At 47.1% G+C, this 24,645-nt stretch overlaps 1 protein-coding gene across 1 annotated transcript; it reads right to left on the bottom strand.

The window, feature by feature from the left end:
* Nucleotides 1-711: 711 nt before the first annotated feature.
* On the bottom strand, nt 712-23,545 carry SF3B6 (splicing factor 3b subunit 6). The gene is made up of 4 exons (XM_069605868.1): nt 23,388-23,545; nt 14,003-14,121; nt 13,006-13,144; nt 712-1,037 (listed from the first exon to the last, which is right to left on the bottom strand). Exons 1-4 carry the CDS (start codon nt 23,415-23,417, stop codon nt 948-950), a joined length of 378 nt encoding a protein of 125 aa, XP_069461969.1. The 5' UTR covers nt 23,418-23,545; the 3' UTR covers nt 712-947.
* Nucleotides 23,546-24,645: the final 1,100 nt, after the last annotated feature.

Genomic DNA, 24,645 nt, shown 5'->3' with positions numbered 1-24,645 from the left:
AGCTGGTTTTCAGGGCTGTAAGGTGGCTGCGCTGGTCAGGCAATATCGGGTGGTTGGTGGGGTCCAATCTCTAATCATCAACACACGAGGTCCCTGAAGTACTTCATGTTTTAAGGAAAGAATCCCACACTTTATACAACCTCATGCAAGTTCCCATGGATGCATCCTGGACCCCCGAGCATGGCCGTTGAGGCACCAACATGACAAAAGAAGCCTGCACCACATTTTGACATGGACATCAAGGACTCAGTCAGCTATGCCCAAAAAAGTTGCAAGTGCTTCGGGTAACTCGCTTTTATTACTTCTCAAACCTACCTGCAGTCGGAGGACACCCCCGTTGTCTGGTGTTATAAAGAGCTCCAGCGAGTAGTTTGCAGAAGAGCTCATCACACGGAATCAAAGTGAGAGACAGAAGGCACTGCAAAAAAGTACGCCCTTGCAGACACAGGTAGAACCCGGAACTGTGAGCCTGGCAGAAACCCACTGTGCCAATTTGTCTTGACAAAGTTTACAGACTAATTACTCAACTCAAGATTCTCAGTGAAAGCTCATCATCTCAAGGGTCCAAGGAGGAAACACCTATAGAAGGCATTAGCATGTATTTTTAAACGAAATGTCGGAAAAGAAATCAAGCTATTGGAGTTTTACTAAAGAAACATCTCAACTACTGGTGTAGAGGAAGGAGGGTGCATAAACCATTTGAAACAGGGCCATAAATAACGTTCAGGTTTATTTGCAGAAAATAAACAGATGCTGCAGCAGCTCCAGGATAAGCAGTGAAGATCTGAAGGAAAAAGTCAAGAAGGGGAAACGGGACCGTAATTATGGCCAAATAGAATGGTCCTTTACAAATCGGATGTGCCCCCAGTTCAAATGAAAAGCGTGCTTTGGGCAAGAAATGTAAATAGTCTTCCTTTACAAAGCCAGAGGAATGGGGGTCCAGAATCTCATTTGGGTGGGTCTGTGTTGATTCCATATTTCTCCTTGAGAAGCTTGAGTTGTTCCTCTTTCTTCTTGGTATCCATTTTCTGAAATGCCTGGAAGATGCAAAACATTATTAAAAACCAGCACTTTCAAAAAAAAGCCATAGAACGTGCCTTTACTAACATAAAAAAGGTGTAGCTGCAAAAGCCCTAAAATCAATTTGAGTTATAGCAGACCGAACAGTGTCAAAAGAACATGCAACATTAAACCATACGGGACCTCACAACATAACAGCAAAATGCTTTCACCTTTATTGTCCTTTAAAAACTACCTACAAAACGAATGTGCTTCAGTTTCTAAAATATCAATGACCGGACTGGCCAATTAATCGCCATTTATTAAGACGCAACTCTACACTTGGGTATGCACCTAGTATCAAGTAAAGATTGTAACAGTAACATGAGTAAATATGGTAAAGGAGGAAAAATATCCAAGAGCATTAGTCTCAATCATGATGTGTCACATATGAAGAACACAGTCGCATAGGTCCATATTCTAAACAGTTGCTAATAAAGGTAACTTCCAAAACGAAAATGGGACACACTGTGCATGCACATGTTGACTGGTATATAATCTTCCAGAGGTGATCACCCTTATACATAAACAAATTCATCATTGTTCTCCTTGACGAAAAAAAAACAAAAATAACCTGCAGTCTTCATTACATTGACCAAACTAAAGAACGCGGTTAATATATTTGGTAAAAACGCCTTCCAGTTGGCCCATAAAATAATACATAGTACTAATGGCTTAGTCAGAGCAATTTATCTTTTTTTATTATTATTAAACATTCCGTTTGAATACAAAAACTTGTTTGTCCTTTATCATCACTTTAAAACTCCCAAAGAAAGAAGAATCCTTTAAAATCCAAGATTCCACGCAGAAAAATCTGAGGAAAAAGTGGAGGAATAGAGCAAAGAAATGTATAGTCAGTAATCCAAGTCCCAGCCAAATCGATATTCTGGGTTTAGGAGTTAGATTAAGGCCCCCTTTTTAGGTTTTTTTGGCGAATGATGGTTTATTCAAGCTCTTTTACCTCCATAAGTCTCTTTTTTTTGAAGAGCCTATCCAAGAATGATACCATACATCTGATCATAGATTGAGTATTGCCCCAATACAAATGATTTATTTTGACACTTGTAAAGCGCACAAAACCCAAAAGGTATCTAGGCGCTTTAATTTTAAGAATATGTTTACAGCAAGTGCTTCAGGTTACAGAAAAGGAAGCGAGTTACATCGTGGAACGTGCAAAAGGTAATATAATATATCATACGCCAAGTGCAAAAGAGAAGTACATGCTGATCACATCCATTGGGCCTGACCCCACGTTGCCGAGCGGCAGCAGCACACGTGTAAAGTCAAGACAGTGGGAAAATACATGGAGCCTAACCCATGTTGCAGGGCGGCAGCAGAACACAAATGCGAAAGTCCAACAGTGTTAATGTTAAAGGTATTCATATAGCGCACCATCACCAACAGAGTTGGTCCCCAGGCGCTTTAGTGGATCTGTAAACATTGTGGGCGGGGACGGTTAGTCGGGAGGAAAGGGGTAGGAGAGAGGGAGAAGAGGTGTGCTGTTGGCGGCTTCAGTTCGGTATACACTGTGCTCTGAGCTTTTGGTGCGAGTAGCGATCCGGGGGAGACCACATGTGCTGTAGGTGCAGTTTGCGTGTTTCTTTGTTGATGCAGTGTGGTAAAGTGTGTGTGGTTTGCTGGGCGAGACATGGTTGTGTGAGGTTTTGGGTGAGTTGGGTATGCAGATTCTTTCCAGTCGATTGCTAAGTGGGGGGGGGGGAAATAGAGATCTGTGTCTTCGTTCATCGTTGTTTTAGTGACGCGCGTGACCCTGTGGGCGGTCTTCTAGTTATGAAGTGAAGAGCCAGGATTTGAGCAGTTTCCTGAATAGTAGGCGATTTCTTGCGTTGTGTATGTTCCAAGGTAGATCGTTCCAAGTTTTTGGTGCCAGGTGAGACAGAAGATCCTCCCGAGTTTACTTTTATTGTAGCGTTTTGGTTCCAGGCAGATGTCTTGCTTGATCGGAGCATTCTTGTTGGTCGATGTAGTCGTAATTTGTCTCAGGAATTCAGCACCTTGTTTGTGTATTGCTCTGTGTGCGATGCACATGGTTTTGAATTTTATTCAGTGTTTATTGGTAGCCAATGTAGTGTTTTTAGCGCAGGTGTGATGCTCTTCGGGGTAATTTGAGAAGCAATCTGGCTGCCTCATTTATGCGTTGTAGTTTTTTTTAGGAGTCGTTCAGGCATACCCAAATATAGGCTGTTGGTGTAGTCTACTCTGGACATGACAAGAGCGATGATGGTGGTCGTTTTGTTGGCAAATGATAGGAATGGTAGGATCCTTTTTGCCGCTCGCAGGAGAAAGCAGCATTTCGAGTATAGCGTTTACTTGTGGGTCATGGGTAAGATTGCTGTCCATCAGGACCCCAGATTTTTTTTTACAATCAGTGATGGTGCTGGGGTTGTACCTGGTATCAAGTCTCAGCATCACCCATAAATGCATCGCCAACAAAGCACCCAAATATCTCCTAAACACAGTTACTAAGAAAACTCACACCAGACCCCTCAGATCCAACAATGAAACCTCGACATCCCACGGTACAAAAGAGAGAAAGCAGGGGGCAGCAGTTTCAAAGTACTCGCTTCTAAGCTCTGGAATGCATTACCTCTCAAGATCAAGAATGAAGAGTCCTTCCCACAATTCAAAAAACTAATTAAAACATGGTTATTCAACCAGTTCTAAGTCCCTCCCAAACATCTCACATCCTAGACCAAACTCATAATCTTCACTGTACATAAATGTTTCGAATTGTATATAATTTGTAAAAATGTTTAATTGCAAATGCGTCTAATGTCTTGTTTTTAATACCAACACTGTATCTTCATTGTCTGTAACTACGCTGTGATACCTCATTGTCTGGGCGTATAATAAATGTAATAAATAAATAAAATAGTTCCCTTGGCCAAGGGATGACGTGGTTGTCTCCTCCGTTTTTTGTGACAACCATTTCTGTTTTACCGGGGATGATTTTAAGGTAGTTAAGAGTTCATCCAGTTGAATACATCACGAAGGCAGTTCGATCGTTGATCGTTTTTTTTCAGTGTCTTGTATTTTGAAGATAATTTGTGTGTCATCTGCGTAGTTGTAGCAAGTGAGGCCGTGACTTTTGATGATCTTGATTAGAAGAGACAGGTAGATGTTGAATAACAGCGGGGAGAAGGATGATCCTTGTAGTACTCCACATGTGGAGTCAGTCGGGATTGATTTGAAAGGTTTCATCCATATGCTTTCTGTTTATTAGGAAGGATTTGATCCATAGTAGGGCTGTATCTGTTACTCCCAGTCCTTCTAATCTCAATATGAGGATGTTGTGATTAACTGTATACAATGCTGCGGATAGGTCTAGAAGTATCAAGGCAGTATTGTTGTCCGAGTCTGCATTTGTTTTTTGTTCGTCCCATATTGAGAGGAGAGCCGATTCTGTTCCTCTCATTGGTCTGAAACCAAATTGTGCCTGGTTTAGTAGAGTGTTATTCTATGAAATCTTGGGTTGTGAGATATATATATATATATATATATATATATATATAGAGCAAGCTAACCTGTAGCAGACAGGGAGCAGACACAGGCCTTCCTCATGAGCGTTTGCAGGTGTGCCGGCTCTCTCTTGCCATGATTGGGCTATCAAGGGCCAGGCAGCCAATGGGGGGAAAAAGACTGCAGGGCAGTTAATGAAGAAAGATGCAGCCATCTTGGAAGGGCAAGCTCAACTCTCATTTTCAGGAGCAAGAATGAGAAAAAGCGCAGGACGCGCGGTGTACATAGCACAATTGCAAGTCTTACCCTGCCCGTGGCGAGCGCTATCCGGATGAAGAATTGCAGGTTGGAGAGGCTGCCGGAGCAGGCATCCAATGCAATGTCACTTCCAGTACAGTGCACTTAGGTCTAGGCCAGGGGTGCACAACTGATTTTGACAGAGGGCCGAAAGTACCTTACATGAGGGCTATAGTGGGCCGAAAAGTAAATTTGGGCGGGGCGGTAGGCGGGGCGTGGCAGGAGGCTTTTTAAACCCCCAATTTGTACTAAACACATGGAAAAAGAATGTTTTTGAGGGGTAACGATTTTTATTTGCATTTCAAACTTACATTTTGTACTACACATTTTCCATTGTTATAATTTATTTCTATTTAGTTACTGTATCTCGTCTGTTTAATTAACTTATATATATTTTATGGACCCTAGATACACTATGCCCCATGGCACCCTCACCCCCAACCAAACACTATGCCCCAGGGCCCCCTTACCCCCAACCAAACACTATGCCCCATGGCCCCCTCACCCCAACCAAACATTATGCCCCATGGCCCCCTCACCCCCAACCAAACACTATGCCCCATGGCCCCCTCACCCCCAACCAAACACTCTGCCCCATGGCCCCCTCACCCCCAACCAAACACTCTGCCCCATATGTCCCTCACCCCCAACCAAACACTATGCCCCATATGTCCCTCACCCCCAACCAAACACTATGCCCCATATGTCCCTCACTCCCAACCAAACACTATGCCCCATGGCCTCCTCACCCCCAACCAAACACTATGCTCCATGGCCTCCTCACCCCCAACCAAACCCCCCACCCCATGGCCCCCTCACCCCCAACCAAACATCCCAACTCAGCACACACACACAAGCATGCACCCATACAGACCCGAACCCCCAACTCAGCACACAAAAAACATTCAAATCAAAACATTCATACACATCCGACACACCCCCCCACCCCCGCATCTCAACATACACACAAAATACAAACATTCATACACACCCCCCCCCCCCATACACACACAAACATAAAGCAAAACAAACCCGACACACAAACACAAACAGACCACTTACCGGAGACGTGCTGGAAGGCTGGAAGGCAGGTAAGCTGGAATCGTACTACGGCTGGCGTGGCCAGCAAGGCTGAAATGCCTTCCGGCATCAAGCCTTATGGACCACGCCAGCCGTAGTGCTGGCCCTCCATTCATGCAGCACACACGCATTACGTGGCTCGTAGGAGCGACGTGATGCGTGCGTGCGCTGAGCCAATGAGGGCCAGCGTTTTCGACCGGCCCGGAAGACAACAAAGACTTTCCTAATGGAGGGCGGCGCGGGCCGCCCTCCATTAGGAAAGTCTTTGTGCCTCGCGGGCCGGTCAAAAGGGCATGGCGGGCCGCAACTGGCCCGCGGGCCGTATGTTGTGCACCCATGGTCTAGGCCCTAGATTTTTTTTTTTTTTTGGAGCAGTGCAGATGTGCCTTGGACAGGGCTGGGGGCAGCTTATTTCGTATATTTCTTTTACCTTTTCCTGCCAGGTAAGCCGCGATACTGCGTTTGGCACAAATAGGTGGCCTGGCTCCAAAATGGCCATGCCACGAGGTTCTGTGTCCCTTTGGCCATCTTGCCCCTTCAGCTTCCCCAGGCCGAGCCGAGCCAACCTGGGTCAGTCCTTATTTTGGCATGCATTCTCCCGCGAAACACCAAGCTTTCATGGGCTTCTGCATGCCTTGTGTGCGCGCCTCCAGGATGTGGGCTGGAACGTCAGGTTCCAATACACATCCTGGGTGCCAGAGTCTGGAGTGCTGTGAATGCCTGGAACCACTGTGGTCTGTGATTGGTCCACGTATAGTATGCCTGTGAGCAGATCTCCCATTGGGTCCTCGTTTTGGCACAAAGGAGATTCTGGATAAGAGAAGGCCCCAAACACCCATACCATGTCGATCTCTGGAGTTCTCACTGAACAAAGGATAGGATCCAAGTATCCTGAAACTAAGAAGCTGAGTCGAGGAACCGCTGGAAGGTTTGGCAGCCTTAGCCGGCTGTCGTCCCGTGGGACCCTTCTGCATCTGGTCGTCATAGAAGGACTGCAAAGATGCTTTGACCCATTGGAATACTGGGACCAACTATTCTTGGCACCTTCATCAAAACCTGCAAGTAAGCCTTCTCTGAAGTGTCCCTGGGCCAACCAGTGAGCTGGTGGTGGGGTTGCCATAATACCCACACAGCATTACTCTTCCTTTGAGAGCTTGATTTGCAAGTTGGTCATCTCTCCCTCCTCCTCTCTGACCATTGCCACGATCTACAGGCCCCCTGGAGCCACCACCCTGTTCTTCTCTAAATGGGCAGTTTTCATCTCCTCTAAACTCCTTCTCATGGGTGACAAACATCCACCTGGAATCCTCTCACAGCATCCACTCTTCCTGGACCTCTGCACCTCGCTCTCCCTCTCCCTCTCCATAATCCCTTCTAGTTCTACCCACACGGCAGGACACTCTTGATATCATATCTTGCACTCTTCTGCCCTCCCCCACTGATCACACTTCTCTCCTGGTCAGACCACTCTTTTCTCTTACCTGGGTCCCCTCGGCCCGCTGACCGAACCTCCTCCAGCCCTGCCAACCTCATTCACGAACATCGGTCCGATGAAAAAAAGTGTCAGCTGCTGCCTTCACACCCACCGTCACCCTCCTCCTCCCCCCCCCCCTCTAATACCACCCCCCGCCACCCCAGACTACCTTGGACTCTGCTCTCAGCAACCTCCATCTGGCAATTACTAATACTCTGAACATTGTTGCCCCAGTCATGAGGATCCACCTGAAACCTGCCTCAAAGCGTAATACCTAGTACTACTCCGAACTTGCAGCCCTGAAACGCCAAGTGCAGTGCTGCGGCACGAGTGGCAAACCTCAGGCACACCCCAAACTGGCCTGCCGCCTGCTCCAAAGGCAATACAGACTCTCCATCCGTGCCAAGGAAAGGGCCCACATTCAGGCACAGGTATCTGGTGTATGCAACAATACGGATGAACTTTCCCCTCCTCCCTCAAGCACTTCCTTGTGCGTCCCCTCCTGAAAACACCTTCAGCAGACGTTACCCGACCACCGCTCTATTTCTATCACCCCCTTCCTTGGGAAACTCCTGGCGAAGCTGGCCTTCCACCAACTTACCTCACACACTGAACTGGTTGGCGGTCTCCACAACCATCAATCTGGATTCAGAGCATCCAGAGGCATTGAATCTTCTGAACACCCGTGCCATCATCTCTGGATTCTAACTCTCCAGCTGTCCTCATTCTACGCAATCTCTCCTCAGTCTTTGACAACCACTCCATCCTCATAAAATGACTCCATGTTACCCTCGGTATCTCATGAGCGGCCACTGGACTAGCCGACCTCCCTAATGGACCGTCCCAGGTTATTCTGGCACCTACTCCTCCCCTACCTCTTTCTCCACCTGTGAGGTCCCCCAGGGCTCCAACATAGCTCCCTGGCTCCTTAACACGTACCTTGCTCAGCTGGCACTCATTTCCTCCTTCTCCCCCAACTTCCAGTATTACGCAGATGACAACTTTTTCAAACTTCCTGCGGACCCTCTTGCATCTGCAATCATCCCCGACTGCCCAATTGCCATCCAGTCCTGGTGCACTGCCAACAATCTCTGCCTCAATGCCAGCAAGATTGAGATCCGTCCTATTGGAACCCCTGCTCTCCCCCCTGCCCCCCACTATGGCCACCTTCTAGGGCTCTCTCTCTCCCCCTTCATCTGAAGCCAGAAACCTGGGAGTCAATCTTAAACTACTCCTTCCTCCCTCATATCCAGGACAGTGCCAAGAAGTCCAACTTTCAACTCTTACTTCTCCAAGGAATTCTCCCTTCCCCCCCAGAAGTTCAATGTTACCAGAGCTCTTGTGCCCTCTAGACTACTGCAATAGCCTTCTCTTGAATCTACCCTCCCTCCCCTCTACGACCCCTCCAGCTAATCCAGAAAAGGGCAGCAAGACGTACCCTTGGCCTCAAGCCCAGGGGCCGCATCTCTCCTGCCCTAAAAACGCATTGGCTACCGGTTGATGCAAGGATCAAGTTCAACTTCCTCTGAATCATCCATAAGGCTGCCTGGGGCCAGGGACCTCTGTAGGCCTGCGCTTACCTTTTTATTTTACAGATAAAAGTTCCCTTGCACTTCCTACACTCAGCACTTGCACCTTGCTGCTCACAAGCACAGGCACTCCAGCACTTACCACCCTTCTCCCCTTTACCTCTCCCTGCACTTTTGTACGTTCTGAAAGCTCATAGCGACTAGTAGGTTCGTCTTTGTCCTCCAGTGTATTGTTTTCTGTCCCATGTTCCCTCCCTGTTGGTGCTTAGAAACACAAATGCACAATAAAAAACACTCATCCGAGCAAGTGCAGACATCTGTATAGTTCTCAATTATTAATCATAGTTCAGTAAATGGCAGTGAAATACTGTACATTACATAGTGCCCATCTCCCAACTAGTCACATCAATATCAGCCGATTAATAAAGGGTAAAACTAGGCTTGACAAAAACACTTGTTTGAAATCACTTTTGGGCCAGTTTCTTTCTAGTCAATGTAAAGCACATATCTGTATTTTCTCCAGGGGCTTCCACGCCAGGCAAACTTGAGGCTTTGCTTTCCCAACTCAACCACTCCTTCGCCACTGGCTCCTTCCCTCTATCCCTTATGCACTCCCTTCTGCACCCTCTCCTAAAAAAGAAATCTGCTGACCCTTCCTGCCCGGCTAACCCGGAGAAGTTGCCCCCAACCAATCCTTCATACTGAACTCACTGGTTGCCTCCAGGACCATCAATCTGGATTCCGGGCATCCAGAGGCATGGAAACTGCTCTCCTGAACACCCATGAAGACATGCTCGCAAATCTCGACTCCGAACTCTCCTGCTATTCTCATTCTCCTCGGACTCTCCTCTGCATTTGACTCGGTCAAACATTCCATCCTCCTAAAACAGCTTCATTATACCCTCGGCATCACAGATCAGACACTGGATTGGCTAAACTCTTTCCTCACTAACCGCCCTTCCCAGCTCCCGCTGGGCCCTTTCTTCTCTACCTGTGGCACCCCTCAAGGATCTATCCCATCGCCATGGCTTTTCAATATCCATCTTGCCCCTCTTGCACACCTGATCATCTTCTCTCCTCATTTCCAGTGTTACGCTGATAACACAGCTTCCCTTCAAACTTCCCTCTAATATCTCAGTCGTCCTCTCATCCCAGATTGTCTTTCGGCTATCCAGGAATGGTGTCTGGATAATGACCTCTGTCTTAATGCCAGTAAGACAGAGATCCTTCTTATTGGGGCATCGGCACCAGTGTCCCTTTCACACACTGGCTGCCTTCCTTGGGCCCTCTACCCTCACCCTCCTGTGAGGCCAAAAACCTTGGGGGTCATCTTCAACTCCTCTCTCCTTCACCACTTACATCCAGGGCGCACTTCCAGCTTTACCTCCTTTGATGCATTCTCCCTTTCCTCACCTTTCCCCAAAAGCTCAATGTTTCCAGAGCTCTGGTCCTCTCTAGGCTGGACTACGGCAACAGCCTCTCCCTCAACCTCCCTGTTTAGCAAATCCACAATAGGGCGGCAAGACTTTATCCTTGGCCTCAAGCCCAGGGACCAGATCTCTCTAGCCCCAAGATCTCTCCAATGGCTACCAGAGCCCGCGATGAACAATTTTAAGACCCTCTGCATCATCAACAAGGCTTCATGGGGCCAGGGAACACGCCATCTCCAACATTCTCTCCCTATATACCACCCTGCTACAGCCCTCTGCTCCTCCAACCCCCGGCTTGTCAAACGCTTCTCCAAGCAGAGAGTGGGTGGCAGGTCTCTTCGGCTGGTGCCTCTCTTTGGAACAGCCCCCCTTCCCCTCAGACTCGAACCGGACCTCCTTAAATTCCATAACCTTTGCAAAACTCTGCTTTTCGCTACCTCTTTCTCTCTTCCCCTTCCCTGCTACACTGCCGCTGAGACTGGTGGCCTGGACCTTCATGAATCTCGCAGGTACCAGGCCCTGCCCAGTCGACCAGCACCCCCTCCCTAGCACTGACCCTATGGGGCCCCCTACCTGTCTGCTGTGCATCCACCCCCATGGGATCCCTCCACCCTAGTACTTAGCCAGCGGCCTCCTCCCCTGGACCCCCCTCCCCCTTCGCCGCCAAGCACTTCCCTCCTGGGCTCTCACTAACACTTGCCGATATCCTTGCTCCCTTTCCCCCAGCCCCCTAATCTCCTGCCCTTCCTTCGCAGATCTTGCATGTTCAAATGTTTATTGTTTTTCTTTTGCCATTGTAATTTACTCCCCTGTTCCCTCCCCACTTTGCCTTGTGGCGCATGCCCGGAAACACCATCTTGTTGTATAGGCACCTAACAAATGCTCAATAAATCAAATACCTATTCATATGCTGCCATTGGCGCATTGAGCTAGATAGAGATCCTGGAGCTGAATGCAGTTAACACGTCCGAGAGAAAGCGCTGCCTATTTTAGCGTCCTCAGTGAGGAGAAAGTGAAATAAGTATACATTCTAGGATTTTGACATAACACTAAAGCTGCCTTAGAAGGAGTTGGTCACTCGGAAGACGCGGTTCAAGTTCTTTCAATGTAACTTAAAAGAAGGCCTAGCATTCCCCATCACTAGAGGAAATACCCCACTGAGCTAAAGAAAAGGCGCTCATCCATTGTCATGAAGTCCAAAAGAAAATATGTCCTCTGCCCAAACGACCCTGCCACTAATTCTAACTAAATGAAAATAGACCACAGGAATGATTTTGTCCTTGCATGGCCTCTCCAGTTCGCTCAATAGTCTCTTATAGTAGAACATCTCTTGGTGGGACAGAGTCTCTGCGATCAATTCTTGTAGATCCTCAAGAACACTTTTCTCTTACTTTCTGTGGCCCTGCTTTCGTTCTTGTGACTGGGGGCGAGTTTGCCGATATCCCACGGGCCCCCCGCTTCTCCTGATTCTCCAGATACCTTTTGGAATGGGCCGATCATTGGGGTCAGCTATCGCTCGAGATGATTCACCTTCACGTTCCCGGGTCCACGCTGGGAGTCGAGCGTAGTAGCGGTGCTGCAGATTGGAAGGGATCCACGCTTCGCATATGGGCGCTGACTGTTTCTGGGGCGGCTGGCCCACCGCGTCCAGCTGGAGGTCACGCCACCACCAGGTGGCTTGTTCCTCTGTCGACCCGAGACTCTCTGCATCTGCATATGCCAATTCTCAGGTGTCTCGTACTCTCATTCAGTCTTTCCAAGTCTCAGACTCGCAACCAGTTTGTGCTCTGCCTCCAGCCAGCATAAGGATGTTGGGGGACTTCCCCTGAGCATCAGGTTGTTCGCTTACTTCCTCCTCGTCACAGTTAAATATGTGTCTTGTTGAGACATCTTCCTTTTCTTGTGCAACTGAGTTTAATCTTGCATTGCCTTCAGCCAAAGAGAAGGAAGCCACATTCTTCTGCTTACCAGGTAATCCCATTTATGGAACTAAATTCGGTCTAGGGAGGACCTCACAGGAACGAGAGTCCTCGCCCCCCAAAGGAAGGTGGGGCTCTCTCTCCCTGTGAGGTGGTTGAAAGCTACCAGTCAAGCATAGAAAGTCCTGCGCCTCCTCAATTCTAGCTATGCCCAAGGCACATCATTTACACTTACCCACACTCACCAACGCCAGGCAGCAAATGCACATTTTTAGTGCACAGGACCCTGATCAAGGTTCAAAATTGCTGGAAACTTTTTCTCTGCTGCTTGTAGCCTAGAAAAGCCTGGTTAGCATGACCAGATATTGCTGGCTCCCAGGTCACCGGGTGCCATACAAACATGCTTTAATCTGTGTGTTTGGGAATGTGTGCAAATGAGAAATTGGGGTACATCTAGAAGCCATTTAAACATAATGGGCCAAGGAAGCACCTGCACACTGAGCGCAGACTCCGATCTAGAAGCTCCTTTTAATCTCTATCCATATCCCTGATGTTTTGTCCATGCCATCTTACGCCAAAGAGAGAAGTGTGCGAACACGACCTGGCAAACAAAGGAATTGCTCAAGGACCGAGGTAAAAGGGGATCTCAAAAGGGTGCAAAGCTTGGAAACCTCCACCTCTAGAATTTCAGCCATCAAATTAAAAGAGTAAACTGACCAATGAATGTGTATACTTACCCTGTTTGCATTGTAGTATAGCACAACAAGATACCTGTTGCACACATTAAATCCAGAGAGGTGATCACAAGCGTTTTTGGCATCAAAGATGTCTTCATAAACAACATAAGCTGTTCCTCTGGACTCTGGTGTATTACCACTGCAAGAGACATTGTCCAAAATTACTTCATGTGACTTTGCTCCACATTTGGACCGTATGAAAAATGGACATCAGTGTGATGTGTTCAGTCATTGGTTAGTAACCCATTATTACACACTTTTTGAAAAAAAGAATACATTAAATGACAACAAAAAGAAAATTCATACACCATCTCTACACAATTTCAAACTTTTTTTTGTCCCTGCCTTGGTGTCTCTTGAATAATCTGCCCTGGAGCTGGTTGCCCCCCTGAACAGCTTTATTAATTGCAATTCCTACAATCATCCGCTGGGGTGATCTATCCTGACATTTCTAATGTCCAAAGGTCAGCACTATGACCATTTTATTGCCCCAGGCACACAAACACCCCAAGGCAGACGTAAAATGCACGCAAAGCTCCCAGCTGCCCATGTGTTGAAGGGGATAACATTGGATTTAGATATGATCCTTAAACATTTCACCCAATGTATTTCAAATGGGAGCGTTTGGTTTTCTAACCCAATGTTCCTTTTGCACTTGAATACTAGGCATGAACCACTGTGGCTAATGGCGCACAAGGTGTTTGTCGTCCATGGCCAGAAATCAAATCCATTTTATTTCTTCTTGATGCTGGAGTACCATAAAGCTCGCCCCCACCAACACATGGAGCAGAAAGAAAGCATGTAGGAAATGCAGTTAGGACTCCCATTAGAAACAAGCTTCTGTTTTTTATATTGAGTCAAACTACGGGGTTGAGTCCATACTAAAAGAAATCTAGCATGGAGCAGGCTTTCAGCATAGCTTGTTTTTCCTCACATGCACACCATTGTTTATACAACAAACCACACCACTTCAGTAAAGATGATAAAGGGCACTCACACTCTGATTTGTCGAATAGGTCCATATTTTCCAAAAATATCATACATTTCTTCTCCTGTGATTTTGTACGGTAAGTTCCTAATGTACAAAATCCGATTCACTTCCGGAGGTAAGCGGATCTGTGGAAGGAAACATAATCAGAGGTAAATTTGTTTTAGTTTTCAAGCAGGTTTATGTACGTTTTAGTGAAAGCCTCCCTGTAATTCCCTCTTAGTTCCTCTAGCTCATAAGCAGATGTTCTTGTGTATTAAACATTCAGTAGTGTCTTTGTACCGCTAGCTCTATTAAGTTTGATTTTCTGATTTAAGTATTAGTAAACTACCACATAGCAAATTACAGAAAAATTACTGTACTCCTTGCCCTCCAATTTATTTTCACAACAGATAAGGACTGCCAATTTTATTATGGAAACAAAGTCCATAATTAAGAAAAAACAAGATCTCAGTTACTGTGACAAGTACAACAAGCATTGGTTGACCTCACAGGCATTTCTATTCTAGGGCCTGGGAGAGAGGAGACCGCAGTAGGAGTGGCAAGTTCCTTGCAGATTTTAATGAGTTCAGATGCGTTGGTGGCTCCAGAGATGCAGGCTTGGACATGAGCCCTCTTCTTGGAGCAGATAGCTAGAGGCCTGCCACTTCCGCTCTGAAGCTTTGCACTTGCGCTTCAAAGCTGCCAAGTCAGAGTCATACCAAGAGTTGCATTTGAAGGCAGGCTTCAGGCGGATCCTCATGACGGGGGCAAGGATGTCGGGGTGTTAGAGATAGAGAGATCAGCTCAAACAGAGTCCGAAGGCGTCTCAAGGGGGGGGGGGCAAATGCAGCAACTGACACGCTTCTTCGGTTGGATGACAATGAAGGAGACTGGCAGTGCGGGCAAAGGCATCAGGAGACGGGGTAAAGACGGGAAGAGAGGAGAGAGTGGCCAGACCAGGAGAGAGGGATGTCAGTTGAGATGAGAGCATCCAGGGCGTGTCCCGAAGAGTGGGTTGGGCCAGAGGGTCGCGAAGGAACAGTAGCCACATCTGGGCAGTCGAGATGGATGTTAAAGTCCCCAAGGTGGATATGTTTGGGGGAAGAGGCAAGAAGCGAGGACAGGTCAGCCCATTCTGAGGGGAAGAGGGAGGTTGGTCCGGAGGGGCCTGTAGATGGTAGCAAGAGTAAGAGAGATGGTATGCAATGGAGAAAGCCTGCAGACTAGGCTTTCAAACGATGAAGAGGATTGAGTGGGGATGATGGAGGCAGGAACCCACTCAGGGAAGATCAGAGCCAGTAGACCACCAGGCCGGGGGGGCCTGTGATCAGACAGGATTGTATAGCCCTCAGGGAGAAGTGTGTCAAAGGTAGCGACAGAGATGGCCTTGAACCACGTCTCGGCGAGAGCAAGGACATCAAGGAGGTGACCGATGTCAGAGTAGTATTTGATAGAGCAAGAATTGGAGTGTAGTGGTTGGGCTGAGCGCCCTGGGCCATGATAGTGCAATTGTGTGATTGAGAAGCAGTTAGAATAGATGAGGGAGCCGGAGACCACCATGGGGACAGAGACAAGAAAGGGGGCGGGGGCATAGAGAAATCTGAGGATAGCAGGGGAGAAGGTCAGAAGCGCAATTGTGTGATTGAGAAGCAGTAAGAATAGATGAGGGAGCCGGAGAGCACCATGGGGACAGTGCGCACCGAACCCAGGAGCATTTGGGCGCTGGTTAACACAAGGGCAGTGGGTGCACTTGGTTACAGCAAGGTTACAGACATAGGTAGTACGTTAGTTACAGATAATGGTTATAAGCATACATTGATACATACAGATTTGCCTAGAGCTCAATTCCAAATCAGGGTGGAGGTGTCAGAGCCAGGAATTGTCGAGTTGAGTTTGAATTTTGGAGTCTTGAGAAAAGAGTCAGGTTTTGAGGCCTTTGCAGAAGGACCAGGAGTCGTCCTCACATCTTAGGGCTAGAGGGAGGGCGTTCCAGAGTTTAGCTGCGTTCACCGGGAAGCTGCCCCTCCCCTGCTTTCTGGCGCCTGTATCTAGGAATGTCAAGTAGATGCGAGTCGGTCTGAAGGACTGGGCCTTGGAGACTTTTCTGTATAGGTTGGTGGGGGCAGTGTTTGAGATGCATGTGTGTGTGTCAATGCTAGCATTTTCAACATGATGCGCTCTTGGACTGGGAGCCAGTGGATGTTTCGTCTAGCTGTGGAAATGTGACCTTTTTCAGGGAGGTTTAGAGCTGCTCTTACAGAGTTATTCTGAATGACCTGGAGTTTTTCTTTTTATATTGCGGGCATTGGTGCCTGCAAAGAGGGAGTTGCAGTAGTCGATCCTTGATAGTTTGACTGCTCTAGCAAATGTGATGCAGCCGTAAGTGGCTAGGAATGGTCTGCAGGCATTGATACAATAGAGTTAATGTGTCTAATTAGTGATAGCGTTGAGCCAGGTAAACTCCCAGGGTCTTTACCTCTTTGGCAACAGTGATGATGTTCCAGTCGTTGGAGAAGGATTTGTATGAATCATGGAGTGTGTTTAGCAGAGATTGTGTACCAATAAGGAGTTTAGTTTTCTCTTTGTTTAGGCACAGTGTGTTGTGCCAGGCCTGGATGGTTTGATAGTTTTCCTAGTGCACTGGAGTCGGTGTCATGGATGCCGGGGATGGGTAGGAGGATTTGGGCGTCGCCCGCGTAGTTGGAGTAGGTGTAACCGCGGGCCATCAAGGAGGTCAAAGTGGGGTTTTGTGACCAAGTCAAAGGCTGCAGAGAGGTCAAGTAGGAGCAGGACGGCCATGTTGCCACCGTCTTTGATTTCATCCATTTGGATTTGTAAGGTCAAGAGGGCAGATTCCATTGTGTGACGGAAGCCTGAGGTTTCCAGGTAGTGTTGGATTTGGGTTGTCTGCTCTGGCGAGTATTTTGAGGATTGGTACGGTTGTGATGGGCATGTTGGAGTCTAGTGTTGGCTTCTTGAGGAGGTGGTGTACCCAGGCTTCTTTTAGATTCTCTGGGACATTGCCAGTTGCAAAGGAATTGTTAATTAGTGCTGTGATGAAAGGGACAAGCTCTTCAGCGAAAGCCTTTATGAAGGTAGCCGGGCAAATGTCTCCTTGGCATTTTGATGGTTTCAGCCCTTTAATAATCGTGGTGGTTTCAGTGGTAGTGACCGGGGTGAATTCGAACCGGTCTGTGGTTTTTTCCTTTTACAACGATTTTGGTTTGGCGTGGGGACATTTTATCAATGAGAGCGTTTGCTGGCACCAGCGGAGATCTGTGGTACAGTGATCCGGTGGGGAAGCTGGCGTTCCAAGCTCTCTTGTGCCAGAGCTTGCTTCTTCAATTCTCCTATTGTATGTGATGCTTTTGGTTGAGAGAATAGCTGGTTTATATTTTCTGGAGAGGGTAGTGAAATGTTATTTGTTCTCCTCTGACGTGTTTTTATCCACACAGTATCAGCTGCTCTTTTTGAGGAGCGCAGGGTTTTGAGAGTGGGGGTATACCACGAACTGAGGTAGGCACTTGGTTTAGGTTTACGGATGTTCAGGTTTACGGATGTTCAGAGGTGGTACTTGGTTGATGGTTTGGTTGTAAAGTTCGACCATGGCAGTGGGGTTAGTGTGGATGAGAGGTTAGAGGTAGCAATAGGGGGGGGGGGGGGGGCGGGAGTAGGTTGGCTGGAGAAATGTTCCCTCTCGGTACTGGTTGGGATGACCTCTGAGTGAGCTGTCTCGGAAATGTTGAAGGTGGTAACATTGTGATCTGACATGGGGCATGGTTTGTTGGTTAGAATGCTGGTGTTGCAGTTGAGGTCTGCTATCCAATCTAGTGTTTGGCCTTTATCATGGTGAGGCTTGAGATCAGGTGGGAGAAGCCTAGAGATTTGATGGTGTTGGCTAGGGTGTGGGGGATCAGCTGGGTCGTTTAGGCCTAGGTTGACATCTCACAAAATAGCTTTTTTGGAGGAGGGTTTTGTGTTAGTAGAAAGGAGTTGCGCAATGTTCGAAGGAAAGCAGTGGACCCGGAGGTCTGTAAATTAGATGGATCCTAAGGGTGGCAGTAGCGGATAAGGCAATTTTCATCGAGAGCAGCTCGCCTGAGCTGATGGATCGGTTAGGGATTTATCCAATGGATAGTATGTTTTTGGCAATAAAGGCAACGCCACCTCCTATGGATACTAGAGATAGTGTAACCATCCGGTATGGCTAGGGAAATGGACCAGCAGCCGGATGCAGCAATGTTTCTGTGATTGCTAGGAAGTCTAGTTTTTTGGTGGCGATGAGGTTGGAGATGTCGAGGGTGTGTGCCAGGAGGGATCTGGCATTGAGTTGTGGCATTTGCTTTAGTGTCAGAGGAGGAGATCTTGTTTGGAATGTGTTCTAGGCTAGTAGGGGAGGAAGCTTTGGCCATTACTGTGGCTGCTATATCTAGGTAGGTGTTAGTAGGGATGATGGCTGGGGAAGCTGTCATGGGAGTAGCGTGAGAAACGCATAAGGGAGCATCGCACCCGAGGGTATTGGACACAGGGAACATGTTTCCACATTGTGTTTACAGTTAAGTGGCTGGGAGGGGTAGTTGCTGTGGTCTTGTGGTGCCGGCGGTGGTGGCTCTCGAATTGAAGGGTGCATTCCTCCAAGTGATCGGCAGGGTTGTTTTTTGTAAAACTGCCGGCATGTAGCTAAGCCAGACGCTAGTCTTGCGCTCAGATTGTCGAGGCAGCAAGGTTGACTTATATCCCGTGTCTTGTGGGATAGGGGTGGTGTTGAGTGGATATTCTTTGAGCAGGAAGAGTGATGGTGGGACGGTGCGAGTCCGGGAGATTGACATTTTAGGGTGAATGTGTGTTATGGTTGGTGGCGGCATGTGCGAGTGGTTGGAATGGCAAATAGTTTGCTTGAGGTCGCCCATGGCTTGGTGGGGCCAGGCAGGGGGTGAGGCCGGGCCTAGTGGGTGGGGCTTTGGAAGAGGACAACCTAGCACAGTGATTGTTCAACAAGACCGGCTGGAGGGGTTGCAATAGTTTTGACAGTAGTGGGTTCAGCGATGTGGGTTGGGTGGGCATTTGCGCGAAGAGCAAGGGCTGCGTGGATGCACAGTTGCAAGCACACCAGAGAATATAAAAAGAGATTTAATTTTCTTTAAGCAGGGCATTCAGAAAGCAGTAGAGAAGCAATCAGTATGGGCACATCACGATGCACAGTACAATTGGTGCAGATATTGGAGGTTAGAAATTAGGCAGGTAGGAAAAGAAGCGGAAAACAATTAGAGTCCAAGGAAGGTGGATGGAACAATGCGATCCATATTGCTTACTAGAGCAATTGAAAGCAAGATTTTGTTCGTGGTCGGGACGTGCAGGAGAACCAAGTCAGTGAGAAACCTTTGGGAGCGTTGCCTCTGGCGGCAGGGAGAGGAGGTCTCTCCAGCTCCGGACAGGGGGCCTTAATGCGGGCCGGAATAGATGGTCGGCTCAGTGTTGGTCGATATAAAGCACACTACACCCAATTGTAAAGTATGCAATGGAGGACTATGCACACGCACACACAAAGGCACACAGGTGCCTGCTGAAAACGGCCGCCATTTCCCAAATGGTCTCTTCAGCCAGGATAGTGGCACAACATAGGGCCTTACCTGCCTCTTACAGGAGCAGGTCTCGTCTGGTCTGTGTCGTCTGCTGGAATACAGGCTCAGCTCCAGAGGTGATCCCCATTTGTTTTTAACAGTACACCATTGCCCCTGTGCTTTGGGCTAAAATATCATTTCAATCCAACACCTATTTCCCCAGAACTCTTACCAAGATACGACAGCACAAGGAATTAACTCTTAGTGGTCATTCTGTAATTTAGGTATCAAGCAAAGTATTGCAGAAAGGCACAGTGCATGCAAAGTCATGGGCAAAGATGCAGGTTTAAAGAAAATAAGAAAAAATGACCAGGAAAAGTGGGCTAGAAGAAGGGTTGTACGCTTTGTCATAGACTTCCTTCTAAAAGTCTGCACTTTGTTGGTGCACCCATGGTTGATATGAATTCGATTTTTTTTTTATTTTTTTTTTTAGTAATGCCCCCCATGCCTAAACCACCACACCCATCAGTCCACACCTTCACATGCCCACGTACGCATGGATATGTACATGTAATTGGTCGATTTCCACCAAAAGTGCACCAACAAAGCACAGACTTCAAAAAGAAGTCTATTAAAACATACATTACATGTAAAAGGAGAAAGGGTGCTATACCAAATCGTACAGAAGAAGCTCTGCTCAAGTTAGTCCCTTAGGATACAGCACCCAATCTGTCTGTATTGCCCATTTCCATTCAGGTGCCTGCTTCCCAGAAGGGGAAATATGATTGACCAGAGTCATGGCCCATTCTCTAGTGCCTTCAGTTCGCAGGCCAACACCTACATGGCACAGCCTGCGAAAACCAGCCTTCTCTGCACACTCTCAGCACAAACGGCCTGGAGTACTCGAAGCGCAAGGATGTGTCTCATCATTAGGCAACTTCAGACTAGGCCAATCTGGACAAGACCGAAATCGAGAGAGAAGACCACTGCAACAACCCATGCCCCTTACAGCAGATTCTGTGCCGATCATTGTAAAAAATTGAAACCAAGATAGAAAATTAGTAAGAACAAAAAAGATGGAGACCCTGTGTAGCAGAGCCATAATAGGTGCAGGGAGACCTTGTGTGGAAGGGATAGGGCTGGGGTGTTACTCTGTAGCACAAGTAGGATAACCTAATGCAGCAGAGGGGCAATAGAAAGATGAGGAGGGACAGTTAGATTTGTGCTGTGTAGTCAAAGGATAGAAGTTGGGGACCACAGTGTAGCCGACAGATAGGCTGTAGGGGGAGGATTTGCTGTAGGGGGAATTATCATCTTGATATATATGTAAGGCACACAGCGGGGGACTTCTATTAAAGGCAGGACAGTACGTGTATGGGCGAGCAGGGGGGAGGATGGCATGTGTGGGGCCCAATGGCTCACAAGTGACGAGATTAAAGGGTGGTGCGAGGATCGGATCTAGAAAGGCAGGCAAGTGTGGGAGACCTCATGCAGCAGACATACAATGGGACGTTTGAGGACCAAAGGAAGATCCCTAGGCATAACAGTGAATGTTTGCTATAGCTCTATCAGTCAGTGCGGTATGTTTTATGTTACGCAATGTGTACTTGAGTTTGCCCAAGCCGATTAGGTTGCATAGCAGCAGCTTTGTATTTGGCGATCCGCTTTGAGGGCAAGTCCTCATTGCTTCATCTCTGAGCAAATGGAGCGCAGTTTGAAAACCTCTTGCTTCTTTAATCGCAGGGCTTTCTCTGCCCATCACCTGGCTAACAGAGCCTTCTCCTGTTTCTCCAGCTTCCTCTGGCTCCCAGTTTTCTTCTCACCAATGGCAGCATTAGAGACTGGTGCCCTACCTTTCCCGCTTTGTCATCAGCATATTCATTGTATTAAAGATGTACAGCTCATACCTGCCACTAGGGTTCAACCCGATTCTGCGAGAGATATTAAATAATCTAGATACGGGTAAATTGAACAGGAAGGGCTGCTCAAGGGTGGGTGATCTATACATGGAAGGGAAACTACTAACTTTCAAACAGTGGAGACACACATGATACGCTACGGAGCTCCTTTATGGTATATGCACGGATGGTAAAAAGGCTAGCACACTTATGGGAAGACACTCCCGAGGAGCCAGAGAACAATTCATTGTTGCAGCATGTGTTCAATCTGGGCGATAGTAAAGAGATTTACCGAGATTGTATAGGGGCATCAATGAGCATAAACAGACCTGAAGTAGGGATCAAAGCAAAGTGGGAGAGGACATGGGTTACGAGATTTCAGATGACAAGTGGACTCATACGGGAACAGGCCAAGAAAGCACCCTGAAACGCATGGCTTCGTCTAATTGGGGTATACATGATCCCGACGAGGCTTCACGTGATTAACCTGCAGATCTCTCACTGCTGCCCTATATGTGAGGAAGCCTCGGCAGGTTTCTGGCACATGACTTGGGAATGCCAAAATTATTTAAAAACTTACTGGGTAGAGCTATTGCTAAATTAAACTCCTGGACACATAGTACATATGAATGTACACCGGAAGTGTGTCTTTGGGGATTGATGCAAGGGAGGGGAGGAACTTGCAAAAACAAAGAAAAAAATGGCACAATTTATTTTAATATTGGCCAGACGACATCATGGAAATGCCCTAAAGGGCCACTGGTGCAACCTCGGATTTGAGATGAGCAGCGCTGGGGGATGGCAGAAGTAGAGAATCGGAAGAGAGTGAACTGGGGGAGGCAGGGAATTAATGACTATACCGGATTTATGGCCACCCTGAATGCATTTGCTTTGGTAAAAGGATTAAATGTTTGATGTGGATTTTTATGGGAGCGTTGAAGGTGAGAAAGAAATGCACGTCTTCGTCTGGTATCCTATTTGGGAAATGCCCTGTTAATACCGTGGTTCCGACATTGTTTGGAGTGATTAGTAATACTGTGAACAAAGGTGATAATGCGCAGAATCACGTACAATAAATAATTCAGAAATATATATATATATATATATATATATATATATATATATATATATATATTTTTTTTTTTTTTTTTTTTTTTTTTTTTTGGGTAAAACGTTCCCAACGAGGCACATTTGTTTGCTCGGTGATTTAGCCTTCGGCTAATAAGGTCAAGTTTAAAATGACATAGCCATACGATGATACTGCTGCAAGCTTGTGTGTACAATCACAGTAGAAACATGTGATTGACATTAAATAGTATTCAGTGCAACATATGTACACCAGTCAAAATGTATTGGTATATCTAGTGGGATCTACTGTCCATTCCCCGCAGTACATACGGTAGGATCAAAATATGTATATGTAGTATGGCCAACACTGTATAAAGGCCTACATAAAAATGATATAGCATGATTTATAGTTTTCACTATCATAACTACGCTTTGTTCAAAAGCCTAAAGTACTTTATCCACAGCATAATCTCTGTATTGTACAGTTTACTGTGCTTAATCACTTCGATGGGATCAGCGTCTATATTATCGGACATCACAAACACAAATGGTTATGGGGTGCGTCGGAATCGATTCTGCTGTCCTGGTCGTAAAAATGGACCAAAAAGGGTAAAAAGAGTATCATGCCAGGCAGTTCTATTCTGTCAATTTAAAGTTGCAATTTACGTTTCGATTTCTTACAATATGAGCGGCCCTCAATAATCATTAAACTAGACCTCACCCCTTTAACCCAAGACTGTCCCTAGGAAATAAAGTAGGTACAGCTCCCATCTGCGTTAGAAACGATTCAGAGCAGGGACACAAGAACCCACTGCCCTCACGCCTGTACCGCGGATATGGGGAATGCTCGGACCGAGCGGAGGAAGATGATCGCCGCATACTCACATTAGCTCTCTTGGCCGCTTGCATCGCCATGGCTGCGGGGCTCTTTGGGGCGCTTCACCGAAAGGAATATGAAGAAAACCAGGAAACGAACCCGTGGACGGTGGTCCGATACCAACCAGGTTTGAGCACTCTAGAAGAAAGGGTAAACAAATTAACAGGATATGACGGTGTGTTCACTACATACGTCACTTCCTTTGGCTGAGGTCATAGAAACAAAAAAGAGACAATTATGGCAACCACACAAAGTTCTACTGTAGAACAGAGTTCTCTAGATGATACAAGAAAAGAAAGACTTCAACACGATGTCCGTGGGACAGAAAAGAGACTTCTGTAGTGACCTGTGTTTCTCTTTGTTGGCCGCGTTCCAGCTTCACGAGACATGCATCTCGTTCCGTGCGGCTCGTTTCGGCGTATCTTTTCAACTTCGTATATTGAAATCAATGTTTTTTTACTTTTCTATATGTATTTGTGCGTTCAATACGTTAGAAAAATAAATATTAAGCATTTCCAGCATAATTCCAGTAAATGTATAGCTACAGCAGCACTACCAACGGTTATCTCACAACGTGCCTATGTTATGTTTTTTTATGTTCAGCACTCAGAAACTGAAATTGGAAATTGTGATGGGGCTTCCTGTGCCTCTGGCCACCCCACACATGGCAACATTCTGATGCACCTGATAGGGAGATTTCGTCAGGGAAAGCGGGAGATGTAAATTTCCCCACAGGAATACGTTGGGGCTAGAATGATTACAGACAGGAGAATGTGAAAAATAGATACATTTTTTACTTAAAAGTCGTGAGTCTCCCGCCTAAATCGGGAGGGTTGGCATGTATGCCACCCTGTACTAGCATCAAAGCATACGCACACAATAAGACTCGCACACCCACGTCTGATCGTTCCAGGGTCCCGCCGGCATCTGCCCCATGGGCCGTCTTTATTCTTTACGCGCATGCGCGGCCATAATGAGGCTCGCGCATGCGCACATGCATTTACGGACGTAACATTCCTTTTTTTCTTTAAAAAAAAGAAACAACAAATTACAACTGCAACATATTGACATGTCAACCATGAACGTTACCAACATTAAATTTCTGAATAGTGAATCATTGACCAAGGACAGTCACCTGTTCAGTCTCCTGAGTCTAGAATGTAGTCCTTGAGCCGAACAGGTATGGCGCGGCCTTGTCGTGCCAGGTACCGCCGTTTCCGCCTGCGAGCTGAGCAGTGGGGTCCCGACTGTCGGTGGTGGACCCAC

This window comes from Ambystoma mexicanum, chromosome 4p, assembly GCF_040938575.1.
Source record: "Ambystoma mexicanum isolate Mex_15411 chromosome 4p, UKY_AmexF1_1, whole genome shotgun sequence".
Lineage (NCBI taxonomy): Eukaryota > Metazoa > Chordata > Amphibia > Caudata > Ambystomatidae > Ambystoma > Ambystoma mexicanum.
The sequence above is the reverse complement of the archived record's forward strand: the minus strand, read 5'-3'. Positions and strand labels throughout refer to the sequence as shown.

What these genes read in the sequence shown, in the direction of transcription:
- SF3B6 (XM_069605868.1), bottom strand. Translation starts at nt 23,417, where the DNA reads ATGGCGATGCAAGCGGCCAAGAGAGCTAAT. An exon ending in CCTATTCGACAAATCAGAGT is followed by an intron (nt 13,145 to 14,002) that starts GTGAGTGCCCTT and finishes TGTCTCTTGCAG; the next exon opens with TGGTAATACACCAGAGTCCA. An exon ending in TATACTACAATGCAAACAGG is followed by an intron (nt 1,038 to 13,005) that starts GTAAGTATACAC and finishes TGCATCTTCCAG; the next exon opens with GCATTTCAGAAAATGGATAC.